Source organism: Phyllobates terribilis, unplaced genomic scaffold (genome assembly GCF_046119375.1).
Source record: "Phyllobates terribilis strain yellow unplaced genomic scaffold, ASM4611937v1 Scaffold_4__5_contigs__length_816908805, whole genome shotgun sequence".
Classification (NCBI taxonomy): domain Eukaryota; kingdom Metazoa; phylum Chordata; class Amphibia; order Anura; family Dendrobatidae; genus Phyllobates; species Phyllobates terribilis.
This window is the reverse complement of record NW_027362764.1, coordinates 726,167,946-726,185,161: the sequence shown is the minus strand read 5'-3', so window position 1 is coordinate 726,185,161 and position 17,216 is coordinate 726,167,946. Positions and strand designations below refer to the sequence as shown.

The window sequence follows — 17,216 nt, the reverse complement described above, 5'->3', positions numbered from 1 at the left end:
TAAGAGAAGAACCCTTAGATTTAAGGGAAGAACCCTTAGATTTAAGAGAAGAACCCTTAGATTTATGGAAATAACCCTTAGATTTAAGAGAAGAACCCTTAGATTTAAGGGAAGAACCCTTAAATTTAAGAGAAGAACCCTTAGATTTAAGAGAAGAACCCTTAGATTTAAGAGAAGAACCCTTAAATTTAAGGGAAGAACCCTTAGATTTAAGAGAAGAACCCTTAGATTTAAGGGAAGAACCCTGATTTAAGAGAAGAACCCTTAGATTTAAGGGAAGAACCCTTAGATTTAAGGGAAGAACCCTTAGATTTAAACAATAGACCATTTTCCATAGGGAGACTATCTAGCAAACATCCTGAATTCTAGGCAGGCAGGGTTAGGAGAAAAATCACCGATGGTGAAGAATAACACTCTCAAACATGAAGCCATCATTTCTGACATTCCTCGTCATTCTGTTCTATATCATAAACATGAAAAATAAAGTTTCATATATGGAGGGAAATATTGCAAACAAGGAGGTAACAAAGCATAATAATACTGTACATGCGGCCGGGTGCTCGTGTGCTCCTTATACTGCACTAATGTGAAGTACAGGACACATTTGTCCTTATTAACAAAGATCCGTGATGCACTTTTATCCCGCGACTGTACAGCAGCTTCAAAAAAGGCGATAAAAAGTCATCAGATTTATATAATTATAACGGGATCAGTGGGTAAAGGAAATGCAATGAAAGCAATGGAGGACTCATGAGCAGATATCACACAACCACTTGTATCACGTATCACACGTATGTACAAATCCATATCTATAAATGTATCCGTACAAGTAAGTGCAGCCGATATATCAGAAGCATTGTCACCTTTGTCCACGTTCACACCTGCGTTAGCAATTCTACAGGCTTTCTGTTACATAAACAGTTCATGGATTTCAGGCAGGGGACGGATCCATCATCTGATGGATCCAAAATGCGTCAGATGGACCCCACTAAAATTAACGGGGTCAGTCAGGTTTCTGTCATGGAAACAAAAAAAACTATTGCAGTATCCTGCTCTATTGCCATTGGATAGAATTCCGAAATCTGCGACGAAGACTCCAAACTCAGGCGTGAACAGTGGCTCATAACCTGTCGGTCATCAGAACGAGCAGCCGTTGGCACTAAATGAAGAATCCATGTCTGTGAATTTCTATATTGTGCTATATCAGATGACAGGTGGACAGATCCGTACAAAAAAGATAGCATTTTTATTGGGGACAAGAACCTATGCAGTCATATCATAGCATCTAGATGTAAAAATGTGCTGGCAGGTTCCTTTTAAAGGGAATTTGTTACAAGGTTCTTGCCGCCTTATCTGAGAGCAGCATGATGTAGGGGCAGAGACCCTGATTCCAGTGATGTATCACTTACATTACAGGGTGCTGCTGTTTTGATTAAACATAGTTTTATCTTGTGCAGATATAGCAGTGCTCTGAATGCTGAGCTCTGTATAATCCCACCCACAACACTGATTGGCAATTTTCTGTGTACACTGTGCATAGGCAGAAAGCTGCCAATTAGTGGTGTGGGCAGGGTCGGACTACATGGCAGCAGGTTTACTAGTCCTCTAGTGATAATCTCCTGCTGATAAAACAGTGAAGTTATGAAACCTAGCAAGCATCCTAGTAAGATAGCGACACAGGAGTCAGGGTCTCTGTCCCTACATTATGCGGCTCTGAGATTAGGTGGCAAAAACCCAGTGACAGATTCCCTTTAAATTGTATGTGACTCATGTAGGGCCGGGTTCATCATTTGCATTTTATTTTAAGTAATTTTTCTTTTTTTCAGCCTGAATCGTTATAGCATTTGCACCTTTTTTTGTCTTATTTTTAGTGTTTTTTTTTTTTACCTGTTATGTTTTTTCTGTTCTTCATTGTGGATGGGGTTTGGCGTTCCCAGATGTTTTCTGCTCATTCATCAATAGAACTTGCTTGAAAAGTCGCAAATTTTTGGCTCCAGTGTACTACATTTCCATCAACCACGTTTAATTTTATGAATGATGGATTTTTTTTTGCACAAATTTTGCCACATTTTAGCAACACGTGCGACTTTTTGGGTTAAAAAGGCGCAAAAACAGGTGAAAGGCAAAAATAAGGAGCATTTTTTTCTTTTTAAAGAAAATGCACAAACCATTTGCAGAATTTTGAAAAATTTTGCACAAAATTGGCAACAAAAACCGCAAGATGAAAAAAAGTGACTTAAAAAAAAATAAATAAAAAAAGAATCAAATGATAAATCGGGCCCTTTGACATTTTTATATATCAGTGGGTGTCAGGACAGATATTTTAGTAAAAAGCGCATTTCTTCTTATACACTGTGTTCCAAATTATTATGCAAATAATATTTTCTCAGATTTTCCCAAATTACCTATATGAATTGCAGTCATTGTAATTTTCCAGTCAAATAACTATTCGAGTACAATTGAAAGGTTTTTGTACAAGCTGCCTATGATAACAGTATATTTTTAAAAAAATAAAAAACTCAAACTGCACTCAAAATGCATGTTCCAAATTATTATGCACAGCAGAGTTTTCAACCTTTTCATTTTAATAAAGAACAAAAAAATGGTAATTTTTGAAATTATAAGCATTAGCAGGTTATTACAAACTGAAATCAAACAGTTTTCAACTCAAAACTTTATTCTAGGTGATGTTACATTTTCACATAGGACCCCTTGTTCGAAAGGAGCTTCTGAACTCTCTCGTCCATTGAATTTGTCAGGTTTTGGATGGTTTCTGCTTCAATTGTTTTGCATGAGGACAGAATACCCTCCCAGAGCTGTTGCTTAGATGTGAACTGCCTCCCGCCATCATAGACACTCCTTTTGATGATGCTCCAGAGGTTCTGAATGGGGTAGAGGTCAGGGGAGCATGGGGGCCACACCATAAGTTTGTCCCCTTTTATGCCCACAGCAGCCAGAGATGCAGATGTGTTATGTGCAGCATGAGACGGGGACTGCAATTCATATAGGTAATTTGGGAAAATCTGAGAAAATATTATTGGCATAATAATTTGGAACACAGTGTATATTTGGTATTAGTAATATTACATTTGCCTAATATCAAGTTTAAAGCAACTCAAAGTGGAGCATTACCTTAAAGGGGTTGTCCTTTTGGAAAATCTGGGTCCCTAGGTACAGTTTGTTACAAAAACAAATTCTGCTTTACTCACCCTCCCCATGTCCAATGCTGAGTCTACACCGCTGCTCCCGGTTTCTGTTATTGTTTGCAGTGCTGACGTCAACAGCCAATCAGTGTGCTCTGCGGCTCGGAATGGGAGATTCCTTCCACGAGGGCAAAGCCACTGAGCTAGCTGATTGGCTGCAGCGCTATTGACATGACATCAGCAGTGTAGCCAACAAAAGACCCTCAGAGTAGAGGCGGAGACTCAGCGCTGGACCCAGGGAGGGTGAGCAAAGCATTGTTTTGTTTTTTTTTATAATAAACTGCACCCATGAACTAGGATTTTTTGAAAGTGGAAAACCCCTTTAAGGTAATACTCCTCTTTGATCTGCTTTAAACATGATATTAGGGAACTGTTTTATTGGTGGTTCCATAATATGAAATAATACTCTATTACAGAGAATGTTCTCTCTGTTCTGATACCCACTAACACATTATAAGAGTCACAACCCACTTGGCTAATTATAGGTTGCCATAAACACCACTAGTTTTCTGATAACACTGCCACTAATTCAAGGAGTTCCAGATGGATGGAGCCTTTAATTTCCTTAAAATGGTTCTTCCAAGATTAACACTTCTCACCTATCCCCGGGGTCGGGGTCACAGCTATCTTTGTTAAGTCATATATCTTTGAATGAAAAGGTACAGAATATGTCACACCATTCTAACAAGGTGTTTGTGGGACCCCCTCTCCTCAGTGATTCTGTGAACAGATCTTAAGAGAACCTTTCTAAATTATATTTTTCTTCTGCCTGCGATCACCACCAGGGGGAGCTAACTGTATACAGACAATAATGAGCTCAATAAGAACTGTAAATTAGGAGGAGTGAGCTCCCTCCAGTGGTGGTTGGGAGAATAACAAGGTTAGGACTGGTAATACTCCATGTGCTGGTGTCTCGTTAAATATTGGATACTTGTTCGCTGTCTCGATTACACAATTCTCGGACTTCAGTGTCAGTGTACAGGTTCATAGTTCGTCCAGTTGTACAGCTAAATGACATAGAGCAGATGATATGGCACTCATATTGTGGTAGCAGTAATAACACCTCTTGTGGTAAGAGGTAGCCTATTAATCAGCAAAAGCTGAGATTGTTTAGTAGCGTGCTAATGATTGTCACCAATAGTCTGGGGCCAAACAGCAATTTGGGCAGCAAAATGGGTTGCTCCAAGATGTCTACGTGTTGCTACTGCATCGTAGTACAATCAAGTGAATGGGCTCGCACCGCAACCATGACAGAAAAGTCACAAAAGATCGGACTTGGTGGGATTTCTTGCAACTTGCCTGTCGCAGTGACGGTGCCCTCGGGGTCACTTGAATACGCTTCAATGTAGCCATGACACATAGCAATCTTTGGCAACACCACCTTTGTCTCAGCCAAAGTCGTTGCGTAGTCCCAGCCTTATAAATATACAGATGTAGCAGAGCTTGTATTTTTAAAAGGGAGACGTAGACAGCTTTCAGTGTGAGCTGAGGAGAAAGATATTAAAAGGTCCTGTCCACAAAGGTCCAGAAAAAGAGGAGACCTCCAGAACAGTTGTCAAATCTCCTGGGCACCATCAAAGTCTCCCAAAACCTCATGGAAAGTAGGGGGTTAAGTAAGGGTATATTCACACCGAGTTTGTTTTTTTTCAGGATTTTTTGGGGCAGAAACTGGCTATGTGCACACGGAGTATCTTGATGAGTATGTAGAGCAGAAATGGAGAGGAAACGCTTCAAATCCTCCTCAAAAATGCAAAACTCCTCAAAAACGTAAAGGTTCAGCTCAGTTCCCTCTCAGAAAAGACTCCGTGTGCCCATAGGCTCTGAGCTGAACCTCTCCAAATTATCTTCAAATACTCAAAACTCCACAAAAATGGGGAATTTCCACTCAAAAATCTCAGCAAAAATAACTTAGTGTAAACAAACCCTCAGGCCTCCTTCACATGTACATGTTTCCGGTATGTGTGGCATCCATTTTTTTAACGGATACCACAAGTGTGAATTATAATCTTATAGTGATCTTCACACGTCCGTGTTTTTACATGCACCGTGTGTCTGTGTGAACCACACGGAGACATCCGCTTTTTTTTCAACAACACGGATGACAAGGACCAATACAAGTCTATGGGTCTGTGAAAAACAAGTACAGCACACGGATGTCACCTGTGTGCCATCCATATGCCATCCGTGTGCCATCCGTGTACCATATGTGTGCCATCCGTGTACCATCTGTGTGCTGTCAGGGGTTAACATTGCACAGTACAGGCAAAGCTTTGTAGCTTCTTTCTTTCTATATCCATAGTGGAAAAACACACTGATGGAAAACACTGATGACACACTGATGGAAAACACTGATGACACACTGATTGGAAAACACTGATGACACACCGATGGAAAACACTGATGACACACTGATGGAAAACACTGATGACACACTGATGGAAAACACTGATGACACACTAATGAGACATCGATGGAAAACAAGCTGATGAAAAACACTGATGACACGCTGATGGAACACATTGATGGAAAACACTGGTGACACCGGTACCAGTTTTTCACGTACATATTTTATACGGACGTGTGAAGGAGGCCTAAGGCTGAGCTCACATAGAGTTTTCTGAGGAGTATTTTGGAACTGATTCACTTCAAAATCCTCCTTAGCTTCTAAAATGCTTAGTAAATGTTTCCTGTTTGTAGGGGAAACCCATTTTAAAGATTGATGTTTAAAAAACAGCAGAAAAAAGTTCTTGCCCCTTCTTTGGTGCGGATCCTGATTTTGCAGATCCAAAGACTGTAAAAAAAGCTTCAAGAAAAAGAATTCTTACAAAAAGCTTCAAAGGCAACACTTCAGGAAAAAAAAAACTCCTCCAAAAACTCTTAAAAAAAGAGGAGCCTTTTCCAGAGTGATTTCCAACTTCCAAGCGCTCTGTGTGAACATAGCCTGAGGTTTCTTTTGCCCTGACATCCAGTCACACATTCAATTAACACTTCGGATGCCCAGTTAACTCCGGGAGTTTATATACAGTCCCATGTAAAATCCCAAATAAGATCATGGTATCAACTTTATTTCTGCCAAATGATTGTCAGCTCTTGTGCGCTCCGTCCTGCTACATCTGTACGTTGCTGGCTGGTTTACCTGCTATGTGCTGCTATAGGTGACGTCTGCAGGTAGACAGGTGTCGTCATAGGACATTTTTGCACCGGACAGGTAGGTGTCAGTGACAGTAATGTCATCCAGCTCCGTACTGAAATGATCCGGACTTCCCCCATTGGCCGACTCCTTGATAACACTGTAATTTAGAGCCACCCCGTAATTCGCCGGCTTCTCCGTTCGCTTCTTATTGCACTTGCAGAGTTTCTTGAAAGCCGCCCTGAACTTCTGGGACATGAGATTGTAAATCACCGGGTTGATGGCGCTGTTCAGGTAAATGCAAATTCTGCAAAATAGCACAAACCAATTTTCAAGGTACGGATGGGAGAGAAAAGAATTGACCACGACCAGCGTCCTGTACGGCATCCACAGAAACGCAAACAGAATCACCACCACTGCCAACATTTTGGTGACCTGCGGAGATAAAAAGTGAGAAAAGAACGTAAATAGTGATGTGGAATACATAGAGGTATACGGCCACATATGTAGTAATGTAGTACAAGGATTGGAATCTGACAGTTATTATTATTTATCTGTCCTGTCATATATAAGAATAGCGCAAATGAAATAAACATAGAAAAAAATCACAGTACAAGAGCTGATAGTAATACAAAAAAGAAAAGAAATTGGAGTCAGAGTTCCTTGGTACAATTTATGAAGTCTCATCTTCTGAGATAGAGCTATGCCCCTGGCAACTACTGCCATAACGTGTATCTAACATTGATAAATAATACTGCCATAAAGTGTATCTAACATTGATAAATAATACTGCCATAACGTGTATCTAACATTGATAAATAATACTGCCATAAAGTGTATCTAACATTGATAAATAATACTGCCATAACGTGTATCTAACATTGATAAATAATACTGCCATAAAGTGTATCTAACATTGATAAATAATACTGCCATAAAGTGTGTCTAAAAATGATATTCAGTACCTAAACAATATTGCCATAAAGTGCGCATTAACTGTACTATAATATGTCCCCAACAGTGCTACATAATACATAAATAATATCACCATACAGTGCTCAATAACATGTCACCAACATGGCGTCTAAATAATGCTAACATATGGTGCTACGTAACAACACCATAATGTGCCCCAGTGCTGCCATATAGTGCATAAATAACGGTGCCATATGGTGGTTAGATGATATTGACGCGCCCCCTGGGCCGTGGGGTACTCGGTAGCCGGGCCGGTCGGTGCTGGGGGATGTCACAGTGGCAGTGACCCGCTCTGTGACCCAGGGCAGTCAATAAAAGGGGAATAAAGAAAAGGGAATATAGTTTTTATATAATGTTCGTGACGCCACCTGTGGTATGCGGCTATATGGAGCCGCCACTGCGGTGCAGATCCTCTGGAGCTGATGGTGACGCAGCAGAGTTGATTCAGCTCTCCACAGGTAGAGCTTAGCTCCAGGGCAGTAAGTGATGGTTATTGAGGTAGATGTTGCTGTGCAGTGTAGTGCAGGTGATGGCGCAGATAATAATTCTAGGACACAATGGGGTGCAGTCTTCAAGGTTTACTCACAGTTGTTGACCTCCAGGTTACCACTACTAGAGTAACCTCCCACGTCGTCGTGCGTTCACCAAGGAAGGGGTTCAGCAATCTCTCAAGTATCTCAGGAGTACTTAAATGGGGCCCCGTTCTATGTTCCTTCCTCCTGCCCTGTGCCTCACAATCAGTGTCCCAAGCTGGTAGCCCTGGATCTTGTCGGGTGACCTGCAGTCCCCTGGACCCTCTGTGGCCACGTTTTCGGCAATGTAATTGTGGTGGTCGGCAGCTGCACCTTGCAAGTACAGCAGCCAACGGTTTCTAGCTGAGCCTTGTAGTTCTCCACTAGTTTAGGGGCCGGTCCCCTCTGTGGCCTGATCCCTCCACGCTCCTGCAGATTCGGGCGCACGGGTGGCATCCGCACTTCCTGTGCCCCTGGGATCCCCTCACTCCTGGAGCCTTCCTCTGCTCCCTTCCTCTTCAGCCTTTCCTCCTGGGACTCTCAACTCAGGCCTGCTCCTCCTGAGCAGAGCTCCTACAGAGCTCCTGCTCCACACACTCTCGCCTCACTGTCCTCCTGAGCAGGACTGGCTCTCACTGCACTCCTGCTCCAAACACTGGAGCAGGAGACTGGCCTCTTCTAGAACCTTCTATCTTCTTTTCATACTCCTACTGAAGTGCTCCCCTAAACTCCTTCCTCCATCCACACCCACTACATGGTTCCACCCTCCAGCTAGGGACCAGGGACTGTGCTCTTCCTTAGGAGCAATCTCGCCCTTCTCTCTGAAGTGGAGTGCAATGGATGCAAGTGTGTGGGTCCCGGGCAGTACTCCATCCTTACCTGAGAGTGGGATACCACACCTCTGGGTGAGATGCAGTACCTCTGTGGCGACTGAACCCGCAGGGGCGCCCCAATATCATCATGAAGTGCTACATAACAGCCAAATAATATTTCCCAGCAGTGCTGTATAATGATTAACTAATATACAAAAAAAAAAGGGGTCTAGCAGGCTCACCCTCCAGCAGCTTCAGTCCGTCCAGGAGCACGAAATCAAGCGCTCTGCCAGTGCTAGGATACAGAGGTATAGGAGAAATAGATCCAGCTCACCAAAGTCCAAAATGTAAAATTCAAAAAATTTTATTTTATATATATTAAAAAATCCGTCTTGATAGTGTGAACGATCAAAAATCCATATCTGGAATTAGGGAAACATGGGATACAATGCTGGTCACCCTACGCGTTTCGAACAGCACTTGTTCTTAAACTTGACATAAATTAAAATTTTAAATTTTGGACGTTTGGTGAGCTGGATCTATTTCTCCTATAGTGATTATCAGAATCTTAAATATGTCCCAACAGTGCCATATGTTGTGCAAATAATACCACCATATAGTGATAAATAACAGTGCCTTAATATGGCCACAACAGTGCCATATGATGGTTAAATAATACCACTATACAGTGCTACTTAACAGCAAAATAATATTCCCCACCAGTGCCATACAGTGATTACATAACAGTACCTGAATATGACCCCAAATGTCATATAGTGCTTCAATAATACCATCATTCTGCTTTTCACACTCATGTGGAAATGACGGCATGCTCCATTGGGCATTGTGTTAAGGAGTGGACCCGTGGAAGTGCGCTTGTCACGCGAAACGGCCGTCGTCCTAACATCTGATCCATGACCCGCTCCCCAGCATACTTGTTTTAAAGATTGCATAAATAAAGCCGTGTGCCACCAGTTCATCTCTATGTTGCTTCATTCATGAGGACTATTGCTTTGGTGGTGCTGCACCTGTGACCTGAGGAAGCCGTGCAGCTGACTCACAGTCCAAGACAGTCCAAGACTCCTGAAAGAGGTATGAGCTGTATGCGTAGTGCTGGTTTCTGAACTTTACTTGTGTTAAGGAGTTACTTTGCATGGAAGCGGTATAAAGCACCATATGGCAGCACTTGGAGTGACTATAGAATTGCATAGACTGCATGTATCTCGGTGCCGTTTCTTTGCTTATGGCTTTATCAGTTTTTTTTAACATTTGATGATTAGTTTTTTTTAGATTTTAAGTCCAATTCTTCTAAATGTTGCTCAAATCATTAAATAAAATGTACCGCCCTTTTACCTGCCTCCACTGCGCGAATTCTCTGATGAAGCAATTTCAATATGAGAAGCAAAAACGTAAAAGGTGAAGCAACATCCTGCAAAGAGGCTATAAAGAAATCACTTACCGCAACGTACCCGGACAATAGCAGTAAATCGCCGCTTGTCACAACACGACACACTATAATCACTCACATACAATAAAAACCACTCTCCTGACATCTACTTAGCGCGCTCCAGCCAGGCTGCGACGCTTATTACCTTCTGCTGAGTTTTTATGATATTTTGGGCACATCGCCAAGAAGCATTCACTTATAATTAAAGATTTTCAGCCAAAAAAATGTAAAAATTATTTTGAAAAATAATTGTACCCCCATTTTATAGCAATGTATAAAAGGATTGTTACAATGTAGGCACCCAAGACTTTAAGTAATGTATATTCACATATAAAGTCAGGGTAATTCTGCAACTTTCCTTAAACAAAATGTTTATTTTTGACTCTTTTGTGCCGGTTATTAAAGACTGGAAATCTGCACGGATTCTTAACCAATTTTCTTGAAATATCTTCATTTTTAAAGGGGTTATCTGGTGCTATTTAATATCTTCACTATGTGCCTAAAAATTATCAGGCATGTAGTTGCTAACTACCTGCCTGTTCTACCTGGCGCCAGTTCAAATCAGTCACCGAATGCACCGGCTAGTGGTTCAGCTTCACGTCGACAGAGCAGCATTTCCTCTTCAGGGTTGCTCTGTCAATATGCTGAGTGACAGTTGGCTCCCTGCATTTAGGCAGCGGGGAGCAAGCTGCTAATCAGCTTGTCTTCTGTAGAGATGCCCCGTCAACAGAGTAGAGTGGAAGAAAAGCCACTGCTCAGTCAACGTGACATCAAGGGAAGCCACTAAATCGCCAGCAGGAGTGGTCTGTGACAATGTCTGTGATGGCATCAAGCACAACAGGCAGGTAGTTAGCAACTACCTGCCTGGTAATTTTTAGGCACATATTAAATCTCCCTGGATAACCCCTTTAAATTTTAAGACATTTTATTTTTGCAGTGGGATGTACTTATATAAGTGAATACATTATAGCCTGAATAATAAGGCTTTTCTGTATTTCACAAGAAAATTGACCTGTAAGCTTTCTTGGAAGAAACATATTTGCTAATTTCAAGAAATACCCTCTTGTACAACTTCTGTCCAGAAAGGATCAAATGCATTGTCAGAAAAAAAATTGTATTGTTCAAAAGATGCAATACCAGACACAGCCACTGGTCAAGAGTGGTGCTGTTTTTGTTTTAGAAGAAAGCAGCCATGTTTTTCTAATCCAATTCAACTTGAGTTTTCTGCTTATTTTCAGGCTAAATTCCCACTATGAGTATTTGATGTGTATTTTCCGCTGACTATGTTTGTGCATAAAAAGTGCAGCGTCTTACGGTTCCAGCAAAGTGAATGGGATTTATAGAAATCTTGTGCCCGCTGTGGTTTACTATTTACACTGTGAAAACTGTCCTGCATTACGCTTTTTAAATCTGCAGCATGTCAATTTTATTTGTGGCTTTTCCCCACACTCTTGAATGAGATGAGGAAAATGCGCAGTTAAAACCCATATGCATTTTTTTATGTTTCCTTTGCTGAAGAGCAGTAAAATCGCTTGTATTCCACACACAACTGTATCAATGAAGCTCAGCAAACGGGAAGTACAATTAAAACTTCTCACACCAAAAAGAAACAAAATGTGATAAAAAATCATGTAAAAAGACGCACACAAAAATGCAATGAAAAAATGCCAGTAACCAAGTTTAGCTAACAGGTGCTGAAAATCTGCAGCATCCAAAGTGCGCTAAATACTCATCAGGGAAACTTAGCCTTAAAGTTTAAAGTAGGTAGGTTGGTTTATTAAAAATTGGAACAAGTCATATCAACAAAATCACCCTCATATTCTGCGCAAAAACATCCTATGCTGTGCATTTCACAGTTTACAATGTGGCAAATCAGCATCAAAATCTCAAGCAAATTTGCATATAACATATTTTGTGGCTGATTTTGACGCAAATATAATATCTGGGTTAGTACTTGTTCTATAGATTAGTCCTGGTTATTTGAATTAGTAATTGTTCTATAGATTAATACTTGTTCTGTAGATTGGTACTTGTTCTTTGGATTAATACTTGTTCTGTAGATTAGTACTTGTTCTTCGGATTAGTACTTGTTCTTCGGATTAGTACTTGTTCTTTGTATTAGTACTTGATCTGTGGATTAGTTCTTGTTCTTTGGATTAGTTCTTGTTCTTTGGATTAGTACTTGTTCTGTGGATTAGTGTTTGTCCTTTGGATTAGTGTTTGTCCTTTGGATTAGTGCTTGTTCTTCGGATTAGTACTTGTTCTGTGGATTAGTACTTGTTCTGTGGATTAGTACTTGTTCTATAGATTAGTCCTGGTTATTTGAATTAGTAATTGTTCTATAGATTAATACTTGTTCTGTAGATTGGTACTTGTTCTTTGGATTAATACTTGTTCTGTAGATTAGTACTTGTTCTTCGGATTAGTACTTGTTCTTCGGATTAGTACTTGTTCTTTGTATTAGTACTTGATCTGTGGATTAGTTCTTGTTCTTTGGATTAGTTCTTGTTCTTTGGATTAGTACTTGTTCTGTGGATTAGTGTTTGTCCTTTGGATTAGTGTTTGTCCTTTGGATTAGTGCTTGTTCTTCGGATTAGTACTTGTTCTGTGGATTAGTACTTGTTCTGTGGATTAGAGCTTGTTCTTTGGATTAGTACTTGCTCTGTAGATTAGTACTTGTTCTGTGGATTAGTACTTGATTTTTGGATTAGGACTTGCTCTGTAGAGTAGTACTTGTTCTGTGGATTAGTACTTCTTCTTCGCATTCGTACTTGTTCTTTGGATTAGTACTTGATCTGTGGATTAGTTCTTGTTCTTTGGATTAGTTCTTGTTCTTTGGATTAGTACTTGTTCTTTGGATTAGTACTTGTTCTTCGGATTAGTACTTGTTCTTCGGATTAGTACTTGTTCTTCGGATTAGTACTTGTTCTTTGTATTAGTACTTGTTTGCTTTGAATTAATTTTGTAATTCTTTGAAAAGTTACAGTTTCCTTTTTAGTTCATAGTTCTAAAACTTCAAACTTGGAAAAGTACATATGCATTATCGTGTTGTGGATAATTAGAGGTAATTAGTGAATTAAGTAGAAGATTATTTTTCTATTATATCTCGTTGGAATATTTGTTTGCATAATTGATGCACTTATAATCTCTTCTATGCTGCAATAAGTCGGCTCCTAATGAAGAAAGACTGGATGTAAATTAAGACTTTGTTTATAAAACTAAAGAGATATTCGATATTGTAAGCGCTAGATGGGGAAGAATCTCTTTTTCTAAGAAAACTTTGTAGACTAAGGGGCCAAGTAGTTTTTGTACCATGTGACCACACAGACAATCAATCCGACGTGTTTTTCTATACTAGGCATTGCTGGGGACCGGATTGAAGTTAATCCAATATATTGAGATTTAGCATAAATATTGGTATAAATGTAGTCACATCCCTTACCGGTCCACGTAGTGGCAGAAAGGGATCTCCAATTGAAATCTGCCTTTATTAGCCAGTACAAAGTCTCCCTGGCTGCTTTTACACAAGAGAAATTATCTGATTGACATTTGCCTGTTCTGACCCCCATTACAGCTGATAACCAAGAGCTTCGCTATAGTGTGTGCAGGGGTGGGAGTTCACACCGAAGCCTTCTTGTAAGGTTTTAAAGAGATTTTCTGACCCCTACCATCAGGCTCGGACTAGCCCATGGGAGAAGAGGAGAATCCTCCGGTGGGCCACCACCTTCTTATATGAGTAGTATTTGACACAATACACTTGATTCACCATATACAGACAAAGGGAGCATCATATTAATTTAACAATTTGCCCAGTTTATTGCTATAGAAATTTGTGAATGATGATATTGTTATATTTGTATGTAGCTGAAAAGTGAGGCCCTGGAGTTACTGGTGGGCCCTATATACTTCAGTCCAACACTGCCTACCATTAAGCACTACTGGCCAAGAAAATTACCAAAACACTTACCTTTTACATTTTGTGCACATTGTGTATATTTTGTCTATGTAAGAGTGATGGACTGTATCGCGTCATGTATATAATGTCATGCGTTTTATACATATATTGTGTTATGTGAAATGTGAACTAGGTAGTGCGGTTTTAGTGAATATTGTGAATAGACTGTGATATGGTAGTGTACAGCATAGGGTAAATGTATAGATTATGATCTATGACATAAAAAAGGACAATAGAATTAGTACATACAACATAGGATAAAATACAGTTAATGTTTGGGACAAGCCCACGGTAGGAGGGGACTAGTGCTTATAAAAAAGGACTACATGTATCATCTGTGAGGCACCTTTTTTATATCTATTTTATTCTTACTTGTCTATTTTCTAATATAGAAATCTAATATATTTTTTGGACATTTTTGTTCACTTTTTTCAAGTGACCTATTTTATTACTGAGCTGGTGTGGTAGTATATATTTACAAGTTCTCTCCATTATTGCCTTTTGTTAATAGTAGGACTACTATATGTTGACTAATTTAAAGTCTGTGGAGTAACAGAAGATATGAAAGACTCTTCCAGTCACGTCTGCAACTATCTGTCAATCATGATAGGAGATTAGAGGTGATTTGGGGCTGTAACAGCTATTGGTTATTAGTTTTTGATTGAAGTCACCATAAAAGCTGATAAGAACACATTTTAATTAATCTGGAAATTTAATTGGAGATACATTTCAATTTAGTGAATAACCCAAAGCTACGACATTAAATATCAAGATGTTCTTCTCAAACCTAAAAGCTTCTAGTATGCTCACTGCCAAGACTGAACAATGGAGATGTTCACCAGAAGCATCAAAAACTTCCCTGTAGATATTCCACTACATAGGTAGTCCAGTTTTCAGATGAGGAATGGATAGATATGATTTTATCTAGTCTAAACATGGCCACACACATAAAAGTAATTTTAAAGTTACGAATGACCGTCTTGTGAACGATCGTTATGCAGGGGCATCCTTACACATGTAAGGCCATTCATGTTCAGAAAACAAACGATCTTTTTGAGAATATTGTTTCAATGGAAGACCATTTGTGGACTAAAGATATTTTGTTGAAAAAAAAAAAAAGATCTTTTGTCTGACCATCGGCTGAAAAAACGAAAAAGTGGACAGCTTTGTTTCAGATGATGATGGTGCGTGATTGGCAGGTTAAACCGATTGCACGGTTTGAAGTTTTAGCCAGTGAATGATCATTTTGGTTGCTATTTTTCATGATAGACAACCAATGTGTAATGTCTATGGGCATCTTTATTAACGATCTGAGAATTAAGCTGGTCATAGACATGAGGTCGCAGTCAGCCGAGCATTTGCTGGGCAGACACAGTGACGTAACTATAGTAGGTGCAGGGGTTGCAATTGTACCTGGGTCCTGGAGCCTAGAGGGTCCAAAGTGTCCCTTTGGCCCATAAGAAGAGACTATTAATATTAAGAACCTGTGATAGTTCAGGAGTCGGATCCTGATGGAGATTTTGCATTCGACCTTTGAGCTTCCAGTTACGTCATTGGGTAGACAGGTCTCTCTCTAGTCCCCACCATATTTGAAAACTCATCTCAGGTGAGCTTTCATGTTTTTTCAATGGAATGAGGAAAAGGATGCTGAAAAGCACCTCTGGTAGCAGCTCATCAACCCTGAAATCAAAAGGATTGAAATTTTAACTGCACCATTCTTCTCTCCTCCAACATCATCCTTTGAGAAGAGTCTGAAGGTCCAATATACATCAGCATTCATCTAAGGGGTATGGGGAAATTTAAAGGGGTTGGCTCAGTGCAAATTTCTTCATAAACTGACCATGTAATACACCTCACATGAAAAATATATTTTTCTATTGGAGGAGGCTGATGGACTGGTCTGGTCAGCAGTCATTTTATGGACTAAAGTGCTGATCAGATTTTGAGGTAAAGTGCAGTAACACGAGAAAGTGGCCAACCCTTTTAAAAGTAACCTGTCACGTCGGATAACACTATTAACCTGCAGATATATAGGGTTAATCTACAGAGTAATAGTTTTAGGATGATGCCAGGGCACAGTACTGAAAGTGTGGCACTTGGAAGAAAATTATGATTATTTCTTCTCGGAGCCGCTGGCTTTCAGTCACCCAGGTCTGCCGGCATGGCTATAGTCACCACTTACAGTGCAGTGAGCAGCAGCTGTAAGCACACCCCAACACTTTGACTGAAAACTGGCTTAGCAGTGCATCAGTGCAGTGCTAAATCAAGAAGTAGAAGGAATGTTAGGAGAGAGAAACTATGAGTAGCAATTTATCCATCTTGAGACTATATAGGTGTCTCAAGATGGTGCTTTGTAGGTGGAGTGGGCATGCACTAAGGGTGGGAGTGAGGGAGCTGTGGAGCAAGTACAGCTTCAACAGAAAAGCCAGAGACACTGGCTTTTGGGAAATGTATTCTAGAGGAACAGGCTTAGAGCTTGGAGGAAAATCAGAATGTAAACCGGATGGCAGCATGAGGAATTGAAGGGGACCTAACACATGAAAATAAAGGTACCAGGGTGGGTTGGGAACTTATTGAAGGGACAGAAATAATTTTTTTTCTTTTTCTGTGCCTGAAAAACCCCTTAAAGTCATGTTCAAATGTAATTATTAATAATAATAATCTTTTAATTTATATAGCGCCAACATATTCTGCAGCGCTTTACAATTCAGACAATTTACAGACATTATCGGCACTATCCGCATTGGGGCTCACAATATACAGGATGTCTTTGGAGCGTGGGAGGAAACTGGAGAAACTCACACAAACACGGGGAGAACATACAAACTCCTTGCAAATGTTGTCCTTGGTGGGATTTGAACCCAGGACCCCAGCACTGCAAGGCTAACCACTGAGCCACCGTGGATCTCTTGTACATATTGAAAACCTACAGCAATGTATAGGTAGTGTAAAAATTGTCATGGTATTAGAGGAATGTCTCGGATATTCAAATAAGCAGTTTAGCATGTCTATTATGTTGCAGGATTTCTGTATCTGTCACTATCTAAGGTGAAATACTATATACAGAATATCCACATTAATACTGTACATATAGATACACTGGGAATTCGTAGAATAATTGAGCCATATCTAAATGTACCCTTTTAAGAATATTGCTGATTTGGTTTCTCCTATATGAAATT

At 40.1% G+C, this 17,216-nt stretch overlaps 1 protein-coding gene across 1 annotated transcript in view; it reads right to left on the bottom strand.

Annotated features, from left to right (window-relative positions):
• Positions 1–210: 210 nt before the first annotated feature.
• The window catches only part of TRHR (thyrotropin releasing hormone receptor), an 83,128-nt gene continuing 66,122 nt past the window's right edge, over positions 211–17,216 (bottom strand). Inside the window, exon 3 of the mRNA XM_073679772.1 lies at positions 211–6,768. Coding sequence (XP_073535873.1) covers positions 6,343–6,768 — 426 coding nt within the window. The 3' untranslated portion in view covers positions 211–6,342. The remainder of the gene's footprint in view (positions 6,769–17,216) is intronic.